The sequence below is a fragment of the Anabrus simplex genome, chromosome 7, assembly GCF_040414725.1.
Source record: "Anabrus simplex isolate iqAnaSimp1 chromosome 7, ASM4041472v1, whole genome shotgun sequence".
Lineage (NCBI taxonomy): Eukaryota > Metazoa > Arthropoda > Insecta > Orthoptera > Tettigoniidae > Anabrus > Anabrus simplex.
Window position 1 is genome coordinate 121,299,778 of NC_090271.1, and position 24,825 is coordinate 121,324,602.

At 37.9% G+C, this 24,825-nt stretch overlaps 1 protein-coding gene across 2 annotated transcripts in view; it reads right to left on the minus strand.

The window, feature by feature from the left end:
- The window catches only part of Sap130 (Sin3A-associated protein 130), a 284,469-nt gene that overhangs the window by 24,682 nt on the left and 234,962 nt on the right, over nt 1-24,825 (minus strand). For both annotated transcript variants that reach the window (XM_067151303.2, XM_067151302.2), the window contains 2 exons: nt 16,916-17,175; nt 3,644-3,757 (listed from right to left, as the gene is read on the minus strand). In XM_067151303.2, coding sequence (XP_067007404.2) covers nt 3,644-3,757; nt 16,916-17,175 — 374 coding nt within the window. The remainder of the gene's footprint in view (nt 1-3,643; nt 3,758-16,915; nt 17,176-24,825) is intronic.

Here is a 24,825-nt window from a genome sequence, read left to right on the forward strand (position 1 = left end):
TTTTCAAAAATATCACTTCCGAAATTGATGCAGGTCTTATTTAAAATTTTGGAAAATTTATCTTTCCGAATGCGCGTGAATCGCGCATCACCGCTGGCGCGGCTTGGCAACAATGCTCTCTCCGCTCTCAGTATACGCTATATCCGCGCTTGGCATCAGTCTCGCGCACGTTCTCGGAGTATCAACATGAATTCTACAAAGTGTTTGCGATCTTTTACTGTGAGTGAGAAACTGAAAGTAGTTTGGGAAGCCGAATTTATTGGAAATCGTGCCACCGGTAGGAAATACAATATTGACGAGTTGTGTATTCGCGACTGGGGAAAGAAGAAAAATGTGCTATTAACATGTAGTGGTGATCGTAGAGCTTATCGTGGACTGAGTGTACAGTTTCCAGAAACTGAAAAAAAAAACTATAAATATGTGAAAGAAAGGCGGGAATTGGGATATGGTGTGTCAACCGAAATGTGTCAGCTAGAGGCATTAGAGACCGCAAAGGAACTTTCATCGGAAGGGTTTAAGGCAAGCCGAGGATGGGTTTGTAATTTTTATAAAAGAAATGGTTTGAGCTACGAAGGCGTACCTCAATTTCACAGCGTCTTCCTGGTGCCTACGATGAGAAGTTATTGTCGTTTCAGCGTCACATAATTCGGTTGCGGAAGGAAAATGCATATTCCCTCTCCCAAATTGGCAATGCAGATCAGACGCCAGTCTACTCTGAAATGCCAGTGGACAGGACTGTAAATGTTAAGGATGCGAAAAGTGTTACCATTAGAACAGGTGGTAATGAAAAACAACGGTGTACGGTAATGTTGTGTATTCTCGCCGATGGAACCAAATTGTCGCCGTACATTGTTCTCAAGCGAAAGAAGCTGCCTAAAAATCTACCCGCTGGTGTTATCGCCAGATCTCAGAACTCCGGCTGGACAGTTCACTTGTGGAAGACTGGGTAAAGTACGTCTGGCAACGTCACCCTGGCGCATTATTGAGACAAAAGAGCTTGCTTGTTCTCGACAGTTACTGCAGCCACGCAACAGATGCTGTGAAGAAACATATCAAGGATGGGAAAACCGACCTAGCAGTCATTCCAGGCGGGATGACGTCTATGCTACGGCTGCTGGATATTTGTGTGAACCGTCCATTTAAAGCAGTCTTGAAACAGCTCTATACAGAATGGATGGCAGCTCATAATCACACACTGACAACTGGTCGCATTCAGTACCTGGAAGTTCAGTTGCTGTGTTCGTGGATTTTGACGGCATGGAATCGTATCCCTGGAGACCTCATACGGAAGAGCTTCAGGAAATGTAGCATTTCTAATGCTATGGATGGCAGTGATGACAACATTTTGTGGGAAGGTGATGGTGATGAAAGTTCCGAAGTTGGTACTGATGATGATTATGATTATTATGATGAATGAACTTGTTGGATATTGTTCTGGAAATGTTTGTTTACTTTTATTTGTATTTTCTTATCATTAGATGTGTGTTAGCAAAGACTGTAAATAATTTTGACTTCATTTATTTTTAAAATGTTGTTCTTTAAAAATAAGGGTGCGGGTCTTATTCGATGGCGGGTGGTATTTGAGATTATACGATATTACAAACATGCTTATCAAAAATTGCTTGAGGAAACTAGAAATTCATATTTTTCTGGAAGAGTACACAAAACATTTTGAAATATCTGATGACATACACATGATGCATCACCAATTTCAAAAACACAATCTTGTACTACAATTTCAAAAGGTTTGTTTTAATCCTTTCCACTCGCTAGTTAAGACATTTTATTTTCAGCCCACTCGTATGCATTTGTGGCAGAAAAATGTGTTAAACTTATTTGTGTCTTAACACATTGCTGTCCGGCCCATCTGACGTATAACTGGCCCCTGTGGCCGGAAGTTTTTGGCAGAGACTTGGAGTTATTGCAGGGTATCATAATTTAATAATTTTAGGTTCATTCACAGTTATATCTGTCCACTTTAAAGTTTTTGGTGAGATTTTATATTTCGGTTCATTTTGGTAATGATATCTGTTAGATTCCTCCACCATATACGCCAACAAATCATTCAAATGAACAACTTGACATCACAATCTATATTTTCAGGTTCACTCAGCGAAGTATTAATGCCAGGCGTCCACGAGAAAGACTCCAAAAACAGTATATCCTGTTAGGCCACTCACTGCCAGAAATAGGGAGAATACTATCAACAGTACTTACATCTAGACCATCTTTGCTATCTGAAGCATCAGGTCATTGCTCGCATGGTGCAATAAATGTGTCATTCAACGCATCACTTCCACATAAATGCATGGCAGTAGCACTAGAATTATCATTAGACAATTCATCTTCACTCTCCTCACAATTACGGGAAACATATGACAAATTTTCAGCGTATAAATCATGTATAGTATCACCAGGAGTCAGTCCACTGTTTTTGTTTACCGGCGCTGCCATTTTTGTTTACTAGCGTTGATGGATACACGGAAGATATTCAAAGGCAAAAACAAATGCCACTGACGCACTAAAACGGGCAAAACCATTACTAAAAGAAGCGTAGATTTTCTACCATTTAGGCACATCAACGTAAATCTCCAAATAGTTCTTCAATAACCGTTAGATGGCATCAGAAGACAGACTTGCACAAACGTATTCATACGTGATCGGCTGCAGAGCACCGTGCTTGGAAACACGTACTGATACGTGAGCAGACAGCATTGTGTTAAGAACACACAACAAAATATATAAACAATTTATTCAAACACTTATGCTTGTGTCCTGCTGAGTTTCATGGTTTTTCAGTGTTTGAAACCTTTTGAAACAAACCCCAGGGTGCAAAGCCAAATTATCTGAACAAGCTTCACAAAGGTAAGTGGTTTCGTGGCACGCTCTTTTGACTTTCCTATTGCTACAGTCCTTATACCCACTACCATGGGAAACAAGCTGACAAAATGTTTACACAGAGATCCTTGTTCTTAGTACCGTATCCTCAATGTTGCTATCGGGATTATGAATATTTTTATCCTTCTGCAATGAACACGATCTTCTTGTTGATGTCATGATAGCAAGAGCTGGGCCACACTATGGAATATCTAGCTGTATTGGGAAAAGATTACTCGTAGAAATTCAGAGGTTTGATGAGAGAGATCAGCACATGTGCAGTTGCCTTTCTGCATAGGCACATGTCCAACTGACTTGACATTTGAGTTTTCAAGCGGTCAGTCGAGCAGACCTCGACATTCGAGTGGAAAGGATTAAAAATTATATGTAAGATTTTATCAATACCATTATTGATGTCGAAGATGCTGGTACATACAATTCGACGTGAGAGAGAGAGGAGCAGACGGGTATCATAGCACTTTTTACAAAATGTAACAAAAAGAGGAACTCCAATTACGGAGTTACTATTCTAACAACACAAGTGAGCAAACTCTGAATCATTGAAAAAAGAAAAGGCCTCCAACTGAAGCAAATTCAACTGAACATCAAGTGATTCAGAAAACTCAAATCAACTATAAATTTGAACTGATATTAAAGTGATTTCACTGTCCTGGTGTTACAAAGAGTAATACTCAGTGGTTTTTGTGATGTACAAAACTTCATAAAATTATTGCTGCTAAATGGACATCTTCAAGATCAATCCTACCTTGATGAGTTCGTTAACTCTGTTCACATCTTTGTCCGACTCCTTGCCAGACTTCTTCTCCATTACCTTCAGCATGGCTGCTAGTTTTTCAAACACCTGGGTCTCCAATTCAGCCTGTAACAGTTTTTAAAAAGAAAATTAAAAACATATATATCTTAGATAACATAACTATAACCATCCATTCCACAGATTTTTTTTTTTTTTTACAATTTGATTTACGCTGTTCAGACACAGATAGGTCTTATGGCGACAATACCCACAGAATTTGAAAGCTCCAGTGTGATTATTACCCCAGCAGAAAAGTCCATATACCCGTTGAGAAATGAGAAAGCTTTGGATTCACTGTATTTACCTGATTGCAACAGACCTTTCAAAACTTTTTGCCTGGTTCAAGAAAAGTCCCTCGGCTTAGAATGGGCATCATTAACATGGCTGGTAAAGTAGATGGCACCCTTTATTGATGCAATAGGAAAAAGTTGTGAAAGAAAACGTTCGAAGCCACCATAAGTAAGTTTTTGCATTCATGTAGATTCAGACCCGGTTTCATCAACAATTGCTAAATATATATGTCAAGTTGTTAATAAATACTGTGTTAAAAATTGAACAATGTATTGATTCTTGCATTTCTTGAACTTTTCCCGAGAAATGTTCATTAACACATTAACTCCTGCGAGAGTAATGAAAAGTGTGAATCTATAGGCAGTGACAGATTAAGATTAAGAGGGAGCACTGAGAAATTATCGGCACCAACGAATAGGATCTTTAATCATGGATGAACTACGGAGGAAAGGTTATACCATTTATGAAGTCCAGGTCATCAGGTGGCAGCACTAGACACATAGATATGATTGCTCTTGAAAACAGCAAGAAAAAAGGCTACGGTATGTGATAGAACCAACCATCAGATTTGAGCAGTATAAAGGCCAACCAGAAGAAGCAGATGCTGAGACAAAGAAAATTTACATTCTGAAAGTCCTCTTCTTAAAAGGAGTTCATTGGGAATTGCAAAACCCCAGCCCTACAGTTCAAAATACCCAACTCTACACATATTTACACAGACTATAAAATTTACAGTAATGTAGACCTATATTCTGTAGTGAAAATGTTGCAAACTTTGGGCTGGGAAGACTTGGAAGTAAGGAGATGAACAGCTAGATTAAATGTTTCGAGCTGCCAGAGGAGAGATGGCTTGGAATGAGATTAGTAAACGATTAAGCTTGAGCGGAGCTTTTAAAAGTAGGAAGGATGATAATATGAAGACAAAAGAGAGTAGGAAGATCATAAAATGAAGAAAAAGTGGGAATTCAAGAGGACAAATTGGGGCATATACTAGGAAAAGGAATTACGGATTGGGATAATTCATCAAGGGAGATGATTGATAAATGTCTAATATCTTTGAAACCAAGCAGATTTTGAGTGTACTCTAATGCAATTTTGTTTGACTTTGTATACAGCTGTAAAATACGGCATGTGAAATCTGCATAAAAAGGTCGCTTCAACATTTGAAACACATTCCTCAGCTATAAATAGGAAACCCACCTGTTACAGACCTCTGTAACATCCTTTCCATATTGTTCAGGATCCCTTTGTAAATTGTCCCCACTCAAACCATGCTCAAATTTGGGAAGTAATTATATTATACTGTCGTTTACAGTACCTGACCAGAACAACTCCCTGATTTGGAGGTTAGGATCATAGGATCATTAATCACTTGAACATTAACCCGATGAGTGCTAAGCCCGCCTACGCCCGTCTACAGACGGTGAACGAGAACTTAAATTTATTCGAGTTCTCCGGTTCACTCTCAAGTGCCGATTCGATCTCTGGCATGCTCTACCATCTATTGGGCAGTGTTGCGAACTTAGTGGATTTTCCGCTAAATTTGGCGGAATTAGAAGACTGTCGGCGGAGAAAAGTATAATTTAGCGGACAGCGGATTTTTTGGCGGAATTCTAGATTTATTATAGCGGAATTTAGTGTTTTATCCATTTTACTTTTTTTAAAAATTTATACTCCAGTCTGTCTCCGAGCTATTCCGTATTTCTTGTCAGGAGCTAGTAGTCGCATCAGGAAAACACGTTATTTGGATTTGATGTTATGAGATCATGGTATCATAAATTTGTAATGCATTGGAAAAGGGTACTTATCTCTTAGCTGACGAATGACGACAGATAATGAAACAGTGAGAGAGTAACATTTATATTTATGCTATGAAGGAAGACCGTTTGAACTGGACTATTCTGTGTGTGGCTCTTGAGGTAGGGGATTCACCTAGTTTGCACCTGGCACTAAAACGTCTACAAGTTTTAGCCCGCCAGCTCGCAGGGAGGGGGTTAATCCCAGTGAAACTCACAGATCAGGTGAGTGCAGATATTTACTTTTATTATTATTATTATATCTCACTTTTATTGCTTATTATTTGAGATCGAATATTTTGGCGGAATTTTAGCAGATTTTCAGTAGTATTTAGCGGATCTTGAAAATATAAGTTGGCAACACTGCTGTTGGGCATTATTTAGAACTAACTGTTCACAGCTTATAGTTTTGGGAAGTAACTTACAGAGCTTTATGTAGACGTCTGTGGAGCTCATCAGTGATGTAAAAAGGCATGGCGGAACAACAAGCTAGTTGCTCTCACAGCTATGTTATTTCGGATCAAAGAATCTTTCTCTTACTAACCACAGCGGAAAGTGATGATGATGATGTTAATGAATTGTTAAGCGAGAATGATACAGAGAATGCTGAAAATATTGTAAGCGAGAAAGAAATAAATCCTCCTTTTAAACGAAAGAAGAAAAACACGGCGAGTTCAAAAGCTATTTCAACACTATTTATTTTCGTGGCAGACGGATGACTTTTCTCCACCAGACTTTCAAGTAACTGTGACAGACTCTGGAGGCCAAGTAGTGTTTGATGACAACCCCAAAATCTTTTGATTTTTTAAAACTATTCTGCCAGTGGAGTTGGTGCAGCTGGTTGTTGATGAAACAAATCGGTATCTCAAAAAACTGGTGGAAAACATTAAGCTGTCACCACATTCCAGGTTTAGAAAATATTTAGAAATATCAGCTTATAGATATGTAAGAAGTTACATGTATTAGTTGCCTACAGATTTTAGGAAATAATTTTATTTTGGGCTCTTTACTTCGTATAAAGATGATGTACACGTGGGCATAAAAAATGTAATTCGGTTTTCACTCAAAATAATATTGAACTTAAATGTAGGATTTTCCATTAGCATTTAGGGTTATAAAGAATCAGCACGTATAAATATATTAAGCTAATCACCCCCACTGAAAAGTTAAACATTGAGGCTTCTACAATTCTTTTTACATACGAATGAAAAAACTCAGCACTGAGGTACCAAACAGTCAACTGGTAACTCAGCACTCAAAGGTTAATAGTACAAAGTATCACTTCTGATTGCAGCATATTTCAGCTCTATTGCCTAGGTTGGATTCTGGGGAGTGTATTATACTATTGTACTAAAACACCTGTAAAACAACATATTTCATAGAAGTCGTGGATAATTTGTTGACCTTCTATGAAGGATACTATCTTCTGATGGATGCTATTGCTGCAGAATCTCTGCTAAAAATTCCACTAAGTGAAACTTTCAAAATTCTAGCATTGTCTCCGAACATTACATGAAGAATTGTTGGTCGTGCATTTAAAAAGTGTTTGATCTTGAAAGTGCCTCCAAGCCCAAACCCAAAATAAAATTATTTCTTAAAATCTGTAGGCAACTAATACATGAAACTCCTTACGAGTACACAAGTTGATATTTTTAAATACTTTCTAAACCTGGAATGTGGTAACAGCTCAATGTTTTCCACCAGTTGTTTGTGACAGATTTTGTTTCATCAACAACCAGCTGCAGCAACTACACTGGCAGAATAGTTTTTAAAATATCAATAATTTTGGGGTTGTCATCAAACACTACTTGGCCCAGAGTCTGTCATAGTTTCTTGAAATTTTGGTGGAGAAAAGTAATCTGTCCACCACAAAAATAGTGATGAAATAGTTTTTGAATTCACCATGTTTATCTTCCTTCGTTTAGAAGGGGGTTCTATTTCTTTCTCAATTACAATATCTTCAGCACTCTATGTATCACTCTCACATTCAAAATCGCTTAACAATTAATTAAAATCATCATCTTTATCATCACTTCCCGCTGTGGTTAATAACTGAAAGATTCTTTGATCTAAAATAACATCGCTGCGAGAGCAACTATCTTGTTCCGCCATGCTTGTTTATATCACAGATGAGCTCCACAGATGTCTACAAAATGCTTTGTAAGTTACTTCCCGAGGCTATAAGCCGTGATCAATTAGTTCTAAATAATGCCCACCAGATGGCAGAACATGCCAGAGATCAAATCGGCACTCAAGAGTGAACCAGGAGGAAAAAAGTTCTCGTGCGTAGCACTCATTGGGTTAATTAAAAAAAAGTAATTTGATTTTAATCAAGCTCAATTTCGTAGTTTCCTTACAAATATCTAGAATTTCTAAATTCTAGCTTTTGAAGGGTATTATATGTTTCTGCTGCAGGGTCATGTAGATATCTAAATGTATGTGTTCTGAATATTATTCTTAATTTTATTCACAGCTTATACAAGTACAGAATTCAAAGAATTTAATATCCAGTAATGTTTACTATCAACTTACCCTTCTCTAGAGGGGTCACAACTTTTGAGTGTTTGTGGTGCAATCATAATCAGCTGAATCTGGTATTGATTACATTTTTTACTTCCGCTAAGGTGCTTTAAGAACTCAAAATAGGAATTGACATAGTAAGAAGTGTACACTGCAAAAAACAGTTGGAACTCTGAAATACACACCCAAAAACACTTTGCAGAATGTCGCACCAGAGTTCTATGCGTGACATTTGTAAACACTAAACAAATCTATTGTCGGTGTAATTGTGACGGGTGTACAGTATTTCAAAATGAATGAAAACATTATCATAAGAGCAGTTCCAAGTACTACAACCTTGTAAGACATCTACTTTGGGATAACAAAAAGTCCATGAGAACCAAGATGACTCTATACAAATCATACTTTGTGCCCATTCCCACTTACAGTTTAGAACGATGTACTGTACACTGAAAGAAAGAGAAGTTAGTAAATTGCTAGCATGTGAAATGAAGTTCCTACGAACTACTCAAAAACAAAAAAACAAAAAACCACACACACACGCAAGGACCATATAAGGAACGATGACATCAGAATGGAACTGGAAGTGGACTCGATAGAAGAGAAGCTTAAGACTTGCATGCCTGGAAAGAATGGTTAAAGGAAGAAGGCCACTGAGAAGACCTTAGGAACAGATGGCGACACCAACTGAGAGATGATGTGGAGAGAATAGGAGGGAACTGGGAGTCAGTGGTGAGAAAGAAGGCATTTCTGGACAGACAGTGATGGTGAAGGCTCATTCAACACCAACCTACCCAGCACGCTGGAGGGGTTCTATGCTGACGACGACCTTCCATCCACGTTGTGTGAAGCTGGTACCAGAATTACTTTAGCTTGGCCTGCAAGTCATGTCAGCAGGATTGCAGCCAACAAACTAGCAGATCAAGCTGTGAAAGAAGCTGTACTTCTTCCACCTATTCAATAGAATCAATCACAAAATCAAGCTGTCGAAATGCACGCTGTCTCCTTCCAATTGTTGTGGACACACTCTGCTTTATGATTTCTGAGGAATCTCTAAAGATTGATAAACATACAGTAGAACCTCGATTATACGTTCCTGGAAACTACGTTTTCCCGTATTATTCATTCAATTTACGTGGTCCCACAAGCATCCTAATTAAATAATGCTGTAAAAACCTCGCATTATCTGTTCCTCGAAGAAACGATTTCCCGGATCAACCGTCCAGAAATTTCAGTCCCATCAACACTAAATCCTCGACCATGCGTTTTTCAAGAAACTGTATCTCATGAAAGGCCGGCTATGGGACACTTATGGTTCTTGGTGTTAACATCCCGTCATAGCGATAATTTGAGGAAGTACTGTTCTGGAAAAGCGATCGGCGGTGAACTTGCATAAGGGACCATCTTAGCATCGCATTTGGGTGGTAATGTTCAGAGATTCCTTGGAAATCATAAAGCAGAGAGTGTCCACAACAATTGGAAGAAGACAGAGCACATTTCGGCAGCTTGATTTTATGATTGATTGTATTGAATAGGCAGAAGACAAATAATGAAAAAATTTTATACTATTTTTTATATAAATTACTTTCAATACGGATTTCACAATAATTCTGATAACTTGTAAAGCTCTACTTGAGACGGAACGAGTTTCGTCAAACGTTCGTACTTGCAAAACATCTGCATTATGTCCGGGGTTAGATGTTTATTTTTTTTACCTTTTTCAAGTGTAACGCTGAAAAGGTTTTTGGCACTTCCCTCAGGGCACTGTATACCGGTAGTCACTGGGCTTTCAGGCAGGAATCGAAACTGCTCTTTCTTAAAGTAATTACTATCTTAATATTATCGAATACGATTATGTTATCGGGATCATAACAGACAATACCAACATGAATGGTCCTTTATTGGACATTATAAATTTTCCAGCTTACTCATTCCTGTTTACCACCGTTTCGCCTCCCTGTGCTATTTTGGGCTCATCAGTTGGTACACAGCACACCCACCGTTACACCTTATATACATAAAGCCATGGGAGGTTTTGTGATTGCCTATTACTGATTTGGTCCTAATATAGGACTGGGAATTTCACGTTTTTGTATTTTAAAATGTTTTAAAAACCGCAGTCGTTTTATTTGTGCACGTTACATTTAAAAACTTTGTATCATTTCGCACTCGTACTGACTTTATACAGCGAGCGCGCTTTCGAGCTGAACTCAAGGTAGCGAATAACAGTAATAACGAAAGTGTTAATGCTATTTTTTCTCTTTCCAATTTTATTGTGATTAGTGACGGGCAGAATTGAATATAATGCATTTGAGAACTTTACTTAGATTCAAAACCATATTCTCGAGTTCAACATAATCTTTAAAAGTCAATGTAGGCCTAATTTACGATGTACAAGATTTCCATAAACCGACTCCGAACAGTATAGGCTACAGGTGAACAAATTACAAGAGAAGATTAAAAAGAAAAAGGGATTTTGCCATCATGTTGGGCGCTTCTGTATCTAATTGCTTTATTTTATTAGATTAGAGAATTAAAAACTACTTGTGGTCGATTGTTGTTTGGCTTGGCGTAACGGGTATTAGATTTTTTTGAAGAGTTTGGCTGATCAAAGTTGCTGAACTGAAAGAAATTTTCAGAGGAAACTGACAAAGTTTCCCTGGTAAAACTGAATGTAAAATTTTGAGATTTTAAAGTCATGTACCGGTAATTAATGTTTGAAGCCGGCCCCGCGGTCTAACTTGCCTGCCTCTCGCCCGGAGGGCCCGGGTTCGATTCGCAACCAGGTCAGGCATTTTTACCTGGATATGAGGGCTGGTTCCAGGTTCACTCATTCTATGATTACCTTTCATTGAGGAGCTATTTAATGGTGAGAAGGCGACTCCAGTCTAGAGAGCCACGAATAACGGCCGAGAGGATTCGTCACACGATCGCGCGTTACCTCGTAATCTGTAGGCCTTCGGACCGAGCAGTGGTCGCTTGGTATGCGGAAGGCCCATTGGGGCTGTAGTTTGGTTTGGTTTAGGGGGTGTTTGTAAGATTATAAGTATACATATTTCATTTTTGTGATGTTTAGTCAAATTGTTGATGGTTCGTTAGTTCCTGAATTTTCTGTTTTCCCGTGTTGAATGTTTTTTTACCCGTGGCCCTCCAAAAATGGAGAATTGAGGTTCCACTGTACCTGCTAGGGATATTTGTTCTCACCTATGCCAAACCTTGTTGGCATTCTAGGAGTCTGAGGGGCTAGCTGTCCGAACTCTCAACAAACTGAGAGTAATTAAGAAGACAACTGTTGTGTGGTAGTCCTCTTTCCAGTGTTTTGTGTGAGGATAAGTCATGGAAGATCTACATACTTAGCTCCCAAGGAAGGAAGATCTCCTCTCCAGTGTGTTTATGTGTTACTGAATTCACCGTAACCGACATCCTCAAAGTATCCGATGATCTTTCTGGTCTAAAATGGAACTTCAGTCTACAAAACACTTGGAACCGGTAGTCCTACAAGCTAATGATGAGAATACTGCTCATCTCATCGTTTGCTTTATGTGTGAGAGTGGATTAATTAAAAGCAGATCAATTTCAAGTATTCTGTTATTTAGGGAACTTATGTTGCCTTTTGATGAGTTTGTGTCCATTTCTGCTTATTTTTCACTTCATATTCAAATTTGTTTGTTGAATAATAATTTTATTTTCATTTTGTTTCCAGTTAGTTTGTCAAGAGAGGATGGTTGCTAAGTTGTACTACTGAGGTGCTCATGGATTGACAGTGACAAACGAGGAGAGAATCTCTCTGATGCCAGCAAATCATGTTAACACTTCCAAATTGCAGGGAAGCATCCTATTTGGTCACATCTTCTGCAAGACAATGTTGCAATGGTGGGACTGAGTGAGGTCAAGTGGAGGGGAACGGAAGTGAAGAGGATGAGTAGAGGGTATACCCTATACAGGAGTGGAAGGGGTGAGGCAAAGAATGGAGTAGGAGTGATTGTTAAAAAAAACCTGGATGAAATGGGGATAGGGTAGACTACGTTAGTGATAGAATAATCAGAGTATGACTGAGGACATAAGGAGTGAAAGATTTCATCCAAGTTTATGTACCTCAAACTGGAAACAGTGAGGAAAATATAGGCGACACTCGAGTAAGTAACCACCGATGTGGAAGTGATAGTCACGGGAGATCTCAATGCGCAGTTTGGAAACGACAGATTTGGTAAGGAAGAAGTGTTAGGTCCATTTGGTTATGGAGAAAGAAACAGGGCCAGCCCCAAGGTGTAGGAGTAGCATGCCTGCCTCTTACCCAGAGGCCCTGGGTTCAATTCGTGGCCTAGTCAGGGATTTTTACCTGGATCTGAGGGGTGGTTCGAGGTCCACTCAGCCTACGCGATTACAATTAAGGAACTATCTGACGGTGAGATAGTGGCCCTGGTCTAGAATAGAATGCCAAGAATAACGGCCGAGAGGATTTGTCATGCTGACCACACGACACCTCATAATCTGCAGGCCTTCGGGCTGAGCAGTGGTCGCTTGGTAGGCCACGGCCCTTCAGGGCTGTAGTGCCATGGGGGTAGGTTTTTTTCTTAGAAAGAAAGAGCGAGTGAGATAAGTTGATTGATTTCTTGTGAGAGACATGGAATGACTGTGGGTAACACTTGCTTTAGAAATAACAAATATAGCCCAATACATCTCTGAGTGGAACGAATGATTGTGTGTGAAAATGATGTTATGAGATTAATGCACAGTTAGAGAGAATATTAATACGGCACCTCAAATTTAGTTCTTGGACAGCAGTAAATTAGATGAAATCTATAACTTTCATACTAGTATCTAGATTGATTATGCTCCTTTCCTCTCTTAATTTGTTTTTGATATTATTTAAATTTGCTTTTGATATTATTTAACCAATGTATAACAATAATTTAATTAAATTTAAAATATTGGTAATTGCCGATTAGAAAAGAACACATTTAATACAAAGCACAGTAGCTAATTTTTATCCATTAATGCAAAAATGAGTTAAATTTATTTGATATTTTTATTATTACTATTTGAATTCTTTTCCATTTCTCCGAGTTTTTATAATAAAATTAATATTTCTTTGAATCTATTAAGCAGGAAGTTTCTTCTTTAGTATATGTCTATATTCTTATTTTTGTCTTCAACATTACTGTTGTTTTGTAGTTCACAGGATTTTAAATTTTAATCAGTTTTATATTATTAATAAGTAAATAATATTTGGAGGAATTAGGACAAGAATTGTCCGAGTGTATTCACCATGCGAGGGTGCAGATGAGGATGAAGTTGATAAGTTTTATGAAGCATTGAGTGACACTGTAGTCAGGGTCAACAGCAAGGATAGGATAGTGCTAATGGGAGAGTTCAATGCAAGAGTTTGAAGTAGAACTAAAGGATACGAAAGAGTGATGCATAAATGTGGGAATGATATCGAAGCTAATAGGAACGGGAAGCATTTGCTGGACTTCTGTGCTAGTATGAGATTAGCAGTTACGAATACATGCTTCAAGCAAAAGACGACAATGGTTAGACCAAGTTTCTAACGATTTAAAGATAAGAGGTATAGCACTAAACGAGGCCACAGAATTACAGTAGTTTCAAATAGTTACAAATACAGGATTGTGGTGGTGGTCAGTAAATTCACAGAGGCTTGCAGATTGAACACTGGCATAACAGTCTATAATGAAGATGTATGTGTGTGTGTGTGTGTGTGTGTGTGTGTGCGCGCGCGCGCGTGCGTGTGTATGAAATAGAATGTACAGTATATGGTTAAGTGTTAAGAGAGAGCCAGAAGCCCCAACTTTTCCACGGACAATAAAGGCTTTTATCTATCTATACACAAATTACCAACATGCAAGTCAGATCATGATAATACAGGATGAACGATCAAGTTACATAAATCAGAAACTCCCCAGCTAACTGTCGAGTGAGAGGTTTTCTTCTAGATGTTTCAAGATGTCCCCGGGGCTTGAGGTGGGGAGAGATTATGTAAGGTCAGGCACAGTGATCACCTTCATAGCTGATTTTAACAGCCTGGAATTGACATTTTTTCTTTTTTTTAAACAATTTGCTTTACGTTGCACCGACACAGATAGGTCCTATGGCAACGATGGAATAGGAGTGTGCTAGGAGTGGAAAGGAAGCGGCCATGCCCTTGATTAAGGTACAGCCCCAACATTTGCTTGGTGTAAAAATGGGAAACCACGGAAACCCATCTTCAAGGTTGCCGACAGTGGAATTCGAACCCACTATCTCCCGGATGCAAGCTCACAGCTGGGCAGCTCTAACCGCACGGACAACTCTCCCGGTCAGCTAATTTACTGACATACACTTCGCCAGCCTTGACAATGACCAAGAGGAGCAAGAGTAGGATCCAAGCAACTGAAATGAGATTTCTGAGAATCATCACAGGAAAAAAACCAGGTGAGATGGCATATGCAGTGAAGTGACAAGACAAGAGTTGATGTTCAGAGATTGCATGACAGGACTGATTCAGAGAAGCTGAAGTGGTTTCAGAGCATGATGAGAATGCGAGAAGAAAGAATGCCAATGCAGGAAAAAACACACACATTGAAGAGGGCTTGAGGAAGTGCATTAATGACAGAGAAACCAATGTTGGCAGAGTGGTCGAAGAGGAATGATAGGACAGAATGAATTGGGGAGGACATTAGTACCCTACCAAACTATACTACCCAAATGTGGTACAGGGAATGGATGAAGACCAAATCAAATTTTATGTGGGGAGCATGTTTTGAAACCTACTACTGTAATGGATTTTGAATTACTCCTCGCCATGGTACGATGTATTTTGGAACTCATTCATGCCTTCATATAATTGTCAGCGTCACCGTGAGTTTGTACACTGAGACTCTATTGCCTTTCCTCCGATTTGGTGATGGTACGCCATCTAGCGGTCGACTTGGTACTACATTTACGAGGTGGCTAGTAGGTGCTGCTCTCTAGCCGTGAGAAGATGAGCTTGCTATGCGATGAACTGTAACCCGACAATGTAAGTGAAAGGCAGTCGTTTTGATTCTTGATTCTTAAAACGAAGACGCATTGGAAGCTACGCTCTGGTTGTGCATTAAAGGATAAATTTATCACTCAAGAACATGGAGATGGTGTTGGGACTCGATCCTGGATGATGGATTATCCATCTGGGGCATAAGGCCCGAAGATTTGGTTTGTTTTTTTTAGTTTAATCACTTCTAATCCTCCGACCTTGTGAGTATACTTCAAACCGCTTTACTACTGGGTTAACCTAGCCAACAAAAACTACTATTTCGTGGTGTTAAGAGACATGGAGACCTTTAGGCGTTACTATGTGTGAAAAATTCTGCATCTAATCTTTCGGAACTTTGAGGTTAAAAAAAATAAAAAAAAGTCGTCGTCGTAACGATGTAAAGTTCACACTGTTTGGGGTTTCAAATTTAAATTGTAATGATTATATTAATTTTACCTTCTTGATACAGTTATTTAAAGTTTCATGGACGTAAAAGAGTAAATTTATGTTGAGGAGCTCCTAACTAAGCTAATTATGTACGAAGTGTAATTTCATTTTCCCTTATTTATCATAATAATTATATTTATTATTTAAATATTTTCAAACCACCTTTTGAGGAAGAAAAAAAATTTAGAAGAAAGCTTTTCTAATGAACTCCTTGGTACTTTCGAGTAGCCATTTTGATCATGGTGGTAGTCATCTGTTACACAGCCGTGTAATAGAATGCAAACAGTTGGGGGGGCGTTGCTCTGTTGTATCTGACATATGAGTATCAGCTAATTATTGATGACGCTTGACTTTCATCTGATGTGGAGGTGATTTTTGGTACGTGTTGATGACTTTTCTGCAGTGCTGAGTTACTCACTTAAAGTAACGTTTGCAAGTGTGATATTTGTTTATTTATCCTACTTGTGGATTTATTTGCATGTTTATTGCATTATTTCTCCCTGATTGCTGAAGTTGCGTGAAGTTGGTGCTTATAACTGTTTTCATGCACCATTTGGGTAACCGAGATAGTCCATTAGAGAAGTTTTCAGGTGGTATACTGTGGTTAGCATTCATATTGTAATAGTTGGTTTTAAGAGTTTTAATTTTGAATTAATCTTCTATTTATCAATTGCTCAGAAATTTAACTTGTAGTTTTGGACAAGGTTGGAAGTCCATTTTAAATAATTTACTTTTATTAAAGTTTTCTTTCAAAAATTTAATTGAGGATTTATTATTTCAGCCAATTAGTAATTAAACTTAGTTTTAATTGTCCACTAGGCCTCTTGTGCCCTTGCTTCTGCAAATCGCGACGGCCTTTTCCTTGGGATATCTGGTATGTATACTGGTTATTTATTATTTCTTATTTGCTTGTTATTATCCCAGGTCGTGCTAAACACTCTTACTTATTGATTTTACTGTGTCGTGAGAACTACATCAAAAAATAAGTTTTCACAAGATTCAATACAGTGACATCTGAAAAAAACTCAAAGGATTACAATGTAGTTCCATAGCACCTGAAACAGATGTAAGAAAACAAAACAGCAGAGAACATGTACCATAAATTTAAACCTAAGAATGTGACTGAAAGGGTGTTCATATAAACTAATACACACTTACCAAATCTTCCATCTGAGTACTCAGATGATGTATTTTCCAGCCATTAAGTTTTTGCAACACTTGTTTCTGGTTGGCCAGGTCAGTCACAGTAGGGCGGCGTTCATCCTTAGGTTTAACGTCGCTGTAGCGCAAATAATGATTATGTCGTGATTTCCATGTGTACCGATAGCTATTTATAAGAGAGATATTAGGACGTTTTGGAATATATATTTTCTCTTCACTCTCTTCTGGTGCTGTAGACAGCACTGAACTTGGGTGAACTGCAAAGAAATTTATGCTGAGTATCACTCTGTGGGGCCCATACAACAAATAAACATGGTGGGTGAAATTAAGAAGTACAAAAGTATAAAATTCCACATATGGGTTAAGAGGTAATGATATGAAAAGTTCACTTTCTTTTTAAAGATGAGCTGACATTTTAAGAACTTGGCACATATTTTATGGTATTAACACTATAGAAGGACGACAGGGGGAAATGAAAAACTCACAAATACCCAAAAATCTTTGAATCATTAACCCGCGACTACGTCTGGACTGTGGTGATAGCCCGTTACCTCCAGTGACTTTACGTCTCGACTTGCTGATCATCTGCTACCACCAGCAACTAAGTTTGGACTATGTTAAACGTAAAAAGTGTGAAATGTTGTTCCGAAAATGAATTAAGTAACGCGAAGAGGAGCTTAGGTGAAGAAAACTTTTGCAACATTACCAAGGTGACAGTTCAGGACTACTAAAATCATAATTTGTCTAACATCCCCAATTATGCTATGTAAACAATATTGTACATATACACACATGATTTAAAGTGATTTGATAAAGTCTGAGGATGTTCTTGTAGAACAAAACATGTCATTCTTTGTTTATTGCTGTGTAGTTTTTACAGGTATGTTATACGTGTTAAAATTAGTGCTTTAAAAGCTTTAAATTAACTGAGTTGACACTGAAAAGTGCAGCCTCCTCCTTAAAATCGCAGAATATACTTTATGCAATGCTAAATTTTATATTCATAGAGACAAAGAAATATAACAGTGCTGTTCAGAATAAATCTTCCAACAGTAGTTTAGGTATACATGTCTAGGAAACAGATGGAGAGCAGTGACTTACCATGTAAGACTGCATAGATAGATTACACATACAAAGAAAAGGAAAAAAAAAGTCCAAAATTTTCAGCTGCAGCCTTTGTCAGTGAAGCACAGAATAATATGGTCATTGTTGGCAAGCAGACGCTGTGTGAGGTGAGGGAAGTTGGGGGACAGACAGGCAGGCAGGCAGGCAGGCAGGCAGGCAGGCAGGCAGGCAGGCAGGCAGACAAGAAAATGGAAAAAATGAACAGTCATCTAATGTTAAGGCAGAGTGCTTCCCTGGATCTGAGCAGCAGTTGATATCCAATTTTGGAATCTCGAAGGACGAGAGGGTGGGAATTTGGGGGGTAAATGTTTGAGGACTTTAACTGTGAAACATTCATCATTGATAGTGCCTGGTGTGAATGGGGACAGGAAGATCTATGTTGGGGGTATTGTAGGTTCTGCAGTGGCCGCATATATGATTAGCTAGTGTGTTGCTAGTTAAGTCAGTGCAGAAAGCCAAGCCGAGTCGGCACTGAAGCTGGTAGATAATGTTGGATGAAGTACAGTTTTATCACCTGTTGGTGATGCTGCTGGTAAAAGTAGTGCTAGGTGTATGTAAATTGCACGTCTTGCAGCAGCTGTGGTCACAGGAGGAAGAAGCAGAAGTGGGTGGCTGTGGGGCTCTTTGGATGAAGATCCCAGGTGTACATTAAGGATAAAAGAAGACTGAATGCTTGTTTTACAATGTGATCGATTGTGAGTAGACCAGGATGATGTATACATAGAGAAGGAACATAGGAATAATGTAATTGGTATAGCTGTCCTAAACGTGTGATATATAATGTTGTGCAGACTTTTGCTGACTGTTTAACTTCACTTAATACAGTAGTTAACAAGATTTATAAGCACTTCCACATTTACTGTCTATGAGTTGAGGAACTACACAGGTTAGGTATGGCTGCTAGCTCTGAACTTGGGAGACAGGTGGGTACAAATCTCCCAGCAGCCATCCTCGAAATGTGCAAGACACATCAATTTTAATGGACTAATGTGTAACCACAGCATATTTGATCAATCTTTCAAGACATGCCAATAGTATTATATTAGGTGTTCGAGCTTGCAAGTTGCATGTAATGTTCTTTTCCATTTATATTTTAAGGTTGAAGATGAACCAATACAAGGGTCGAAACTAGTCCAGATTTGGAAATAATATTAACATATTATATACAGTATTGAATAGGTGGACCTTTTCATCCTTGCTGATAATGGTTTTCTGTGGTTTCTCATTTCAACCCCAGGCAAATGCCAGAATGGTACCTTTCTCAAGACCATAGATGATTCCTTCCTCTTGTTAACTCGTACAATTGCACTTACACCCACAGACAACACCCTTACACAAGAGTACATGTAGCTCACTCCGTGGGGTGAACCCGAAAGAGCAGCTGCAGAGCTGGCAAGCCGAACATATCCCTAGACACTCCCAGTACTAAAAGACATCTTCTTCCTCCTTTCCCCTTACCCAGCTCCTGCCGGGTCGGGGCTCTTCTCCACCTTCCTCTCACCTTCCATCATTCTTCTTCCAACATTTTATCCCAGTCCAGGTTTTTTCTTTTTCTTGCACTCCTTTTTATTGAATGGATCCACCTTGTACTAAGTGTCCCTCTCACTCTTTTTCCCTCAAACTTCATCTCCATCATGTGTTTTGGTATTATTTTCTCCTCCATCCTCTTTACATGTCCAAACCATCTTAGTTTACTCTTATCCATTCTCTCATTTAGGTTTTCCATTCCGACCTCCTTTCTCACATCTTCATTTCTCAATCTGTCTTTCCTCGTTTTTCCTGTCATACTTCTTAGGTATTTCATTTCACTGGCTTCAATTCTACTCTCCCCCCTGCCATTTGTCATTGTCCAGGTCTCAGCTGCACAAGTCAAATACGGGTGCATAATACATTTTGTACATTTTTATTATTATTTAGAATTCTGAATTCGTTCACTCCCTAGTTATTTGAAAACTGTCCACAACTTTAAAAACCTGTACATCCAGTGTAGTCCAACAGGTCAAGCAGCATTTCCATACTAATTTCATCCATCCCTAGTACCTTCCTCATTTTCATTTTACGAACTGTTAATTCCACCTCTAACATTGTTATATTATCATCTACTGTTGAGTCAACACACCGTATTACTACAGTCTCCTCTGCACAATTTCTCACATTCAACAGTTTATCAAAATACTGCTTTAATTCTTCTGGATGTGTTATCAACTCTCTACGTTTCTCTTTCATGAGCTTTGTATAAGCTCTTTCTTTCCTATTACTATGTGTAATTCCATACAGCATTCTTTTACTGCCAGCTCCATTCGTTTCCACCTCGTGTGCAAATCCTTCCCGACTTTTCTCCTCTTACCAATTTCTTACATTTCCTTTTATTATCACAATACTTCCTTTAGCTTTCTTCTTTTTTATCTCTCTTCCATTCTTGCATTGCTACCTTCTTTTCTTTCAGTGCTTCTCTCACCTTCTCATTCCTCCACAGTGTCAACACTCGATGTTCTACCACAGGCACTCTCTGCCTCGCTTACAAGTGTCCTATTGAAGTTGGATTGTTCATCTCCCATATTTCCTACTTCAGTAGCTGGAATTTGTTGTTTCAGTCTCTCCAGCAATTCTTCCTGTACATTCTTATCTTTTAATCTCAACTCTACCGAGCTCGATAGCTGCAGTTGCTTAAGTGCGGCCAGTATCCAGTATATAGAAATAATATGAGTCACCACCTTATCAATACACTATTTTATTTACTACCAAACTGGTAAATAGGGTCAATACCGGTTTCGACCCCTAAGGGGTCATCCTCAGTTGACACATATAAATATCTATAAAAACATCACATATAATAGTTAAAGTTTAAAATTCGTATGTCATTAGTATACTGGTAAGTACATCTTAGTTTGGATATTCATATATTATGGAATTTATAAGTTTGTTCTATTTGAGCTATTATGTAGGTTTTCTGTTCCTTTGTATACAGTGTCAAAAGTATTGTATTGGATGTAATTCATCCATTTGACAAAATGCTAGTGGATTGAATATGTACATTTACTGAGAGGTACATGCTATTCTATTTTACAATTTTTGTTTTACACAATATGGGGTAAAATTATTACATTTGCACACGTATGATGATATTAGGTACAATGTAGGGTCTTAAAGATGTACTATTTGGATTTTCAGTATCCTGATTACATTTCATGTAGTGGTTGTAAGGTTTACTTATTCACTTGTTTAGTTCAGTTAAATACATAAATGACCTTGTTGGTTTGAATTCTTATGATTAAAATATTGGTATGTAATACCTAGTTAACATGAATCCTTAATACTAATATATAAGTTTGTAGCACCTCTTATTCCCGTTTTCCGTCTTAAAATAGAATTGTGTCTTGACACTTTATTTTGTTAGGCATATAAAAGTCTTGTTAAAATGAACACTTTGGGGCTAAAACACCGGTATGAAATACCTGTTAAAATACTTTAGATAAATGGTATTGATATGTGGTGCTATGTGCATATTCTAGAAATATAAATGAAATATAAATATAGATTGGTGACAGTACTGTAGGTTATTGTGATGTAGTTTAATGGCTGGTCCATTAGAAATATATAAATGTTTACTTGAATAGGATCAATCACATGTTCATGCTGTACGCGTTACGAGTGAAATTGCATAATGTATGATAGTAATAACTGGTAATTTTGTAGGATACTGCTGTTGTAGCTGGAAATCTTGAATATCATTGAGAAAACGTTCTCATCTTGTCGCGTGTCGTATACAGGTTGGATAGGTGACCATTAAGAGATGAAGTACATATTGGATGTCGTATATCTAAATTGGGTTGCACGTTGGTTGTATCGTGAAGGCGTGTTGTAAATTAATATATCTGTAAGTAGAAATAATAAGTGTGTGAGATAATGTATCGAAAGAATGTAGTGGCAAGTATATATCGTATTACTTACGTTAGCTGTTGAGATCGTGCGCTTTGTATGGCTGTCTGTTGAGATCTGTAGCGTGTTGCTCTGAATTGATAAACAAAAATCCATAAATACAAATCTACCGCTCCAAGACCTCCCCTCCTTTAATCCCGTTACAAGCGCTCCACCCATCCCTTCAAGCCTCCCCTCTACCGCTGTAAACTATAACCTCAGAGCAACACGCTACAGATCTCAACAGACAGCCATACAAAGCGCACGATCTCAACAGCTAACGTAAGTAATACGATATATACTTGCCACTACATTCTTTCGATACATTATCTCACACACTTATTATTTCTACTTACAGATATATTAATTTACAACACGCCTTCACGATACAACCAACGTGCAACCCAATTTAGATATACGACATCCAATATGTACTTCATCTCTTAATGGTCACCTATCCAACCTGTATACGACACGCGACAAGATGAGAACGTTTTCTCAATGATATTCAAGATTTCCAGCTACAACAGCAGTATCCTACAAAATTACCAGTTATTACTATCATACATTATGCAATTTCATTCGTAACGCGTACAGCATGAACATGTGATTGATCCTATTCAAGTAAACATTTATATATTTCTAATGGACCAGCCATTAAACTACAACACAATAACCTACAGTACTGTCACCAATCTATATTTATATTTCATTTATATTTCTAGAATATGCACATAGCACCACATATCAATACCATTTATCTAAAGTATTTTAACAGGTATTTCATACCGGTGTTTTAGCCCCAAAGTGTTCATTTTAACAAGACTTTTATATGCCTAACAAAATAAAGTGTCAAGACACAATTCTATTTTAAGACGGAAAACGGGAATAAGAGGTGCTACAAACTTATATATTAGTATTAAGGATTCATGTTAACTAGGTATTACATACCAATATTTTAATCATAAGAATTCAAACCAACAAGGTCATTTATGTATTTAACTGAACTAAACAAGTGAATAAGTAAACCTTACAACCACTACATGAAATGTAATCAGGATACTGAAAATCCAAATAGTACATCTTTAAGACCCTACATTGTACCTAATATCATCATATGTGTGCAAATGTAATAATTTTACCCCATATTGTGTAAAACAAAAATTGTAAAATAGAATAGCATGTACCTCTCAGTAAATGTACATATTCAATCCACTAGCATTTTGTCAAATGGATGAATTACATCCAATACAATACTTTTGACACTGTATACAAAGGAACAGAAAACCTACATAATAGCTCAAATAGAACAAACTTATAAATTCCATAATATATGCATATCCAAACTAAGATGTACTTACCAGTATACTAATGACATATGAATTTTAAACTTTAACTATTATATGTGATGTTTTTATAGATATTTATATGTGTCAACTGAGGATGACCCCTTAGGGGTCGAAACCGGTATTGACCCTATTTACCAGTTTGGTAGTAAATAAAATAGTGTATTGATAAGGTGGTGACTCATATTATTTCTATATAGTGATACCAATCAATACGGATATGAAGCTTATAAATAATAACAGTATCCAGTAATCGGGAGATAGTGGGTTCGAGCCCCACTGTCGGCAGCCCTGAAGATGGTTTTCCGTGGTTTCCCATTTTCACACCAGGCAAATGCCGGGGCTGTACCTTAATTAAGGCCACGGCCGCTTCCTTCCAATTCCTAGGCCTTTCCTATCCCATCGTCGCCGCAAGACATATGTGTCAGTGCGACGTAAAGCAAATAGGAAGAAAAAAAAAAATCTCAACACTTCTATTTTACCATCTCTTATCTCCTATAAATTTTCCATTTTTCCCACTTTTATTTTTGCTATCACAACTTTTATGATTTCCAACAACTGTTTGCAATCTGTCCTTTCCACCAGAAAGTAATCAATTACTGATGTTATTTTTCTACCACCCCAGCCATATCTTGTCAGTTTTCTACTAAAACAATCCCATTCCTCTCACAAAACTCAACCAGTTTCTCTTCTTCTTCATTCCTTTTTCCCATATCCATATGGCCCGATTACTTCTTCCTTTCCTTGTCCATTTCCCACCTGTGCATTTAAGTCTCCCATTATAATGAATTTCCTAGTTTCTCCAGGAATTCCTCAATCCTCCTCCTTGATCCCCGTCTGTAGTTCATGTGTTGTATGAAGTCACTTCGTTTCTCATTTACAGTCTAATTTTCATTATTCTGTCACTGATGTACTCTACTCCTCAAGCTGTTTTGAAATTATCAGGCTCACTCCACTTTTTACCTCTCAGCCACGACTACACGATTTTACTTTCCTCTTCCATACAACTTTGCTCAACCCCATCATCAAATCAAAACCAAAATCAAATCCAAATTTCTTTATTTGCGAATGAGGTGTCTACCTCAGTGGCAAATGGTACACTAAGATACATTGTCAAGCACTAAATATTAAATTAACAAGAGAAGAAAATTTTCCTATAATACAATATTATACAATTTTTTTCTATTAAACACACAGCTCATCCTTAATAAATTTATATTATTTATAAAATTCTACATATAATATCTCCTATACTTGCAAACATAGTCAACTCATATACAGTTTGTGGAATTACTTCAAATGATACAATACAACTAGTATAAGATTAAAATTTACATTGCATTTATTTACTTTTTCCTTTACCTAAGTAGCATAACGACCTGTGCGTCTTAACCAGAGGCCCTTTTGCCACCACTTTTCAGAGTTCCTGAAGACCCTTCACAGCTACCGTAGCGGTCCCAGGGTCCTCGAAGTCCCCACTGTACTTCACCCCTACAGGCAGTCCCCTACTTGGGCTGT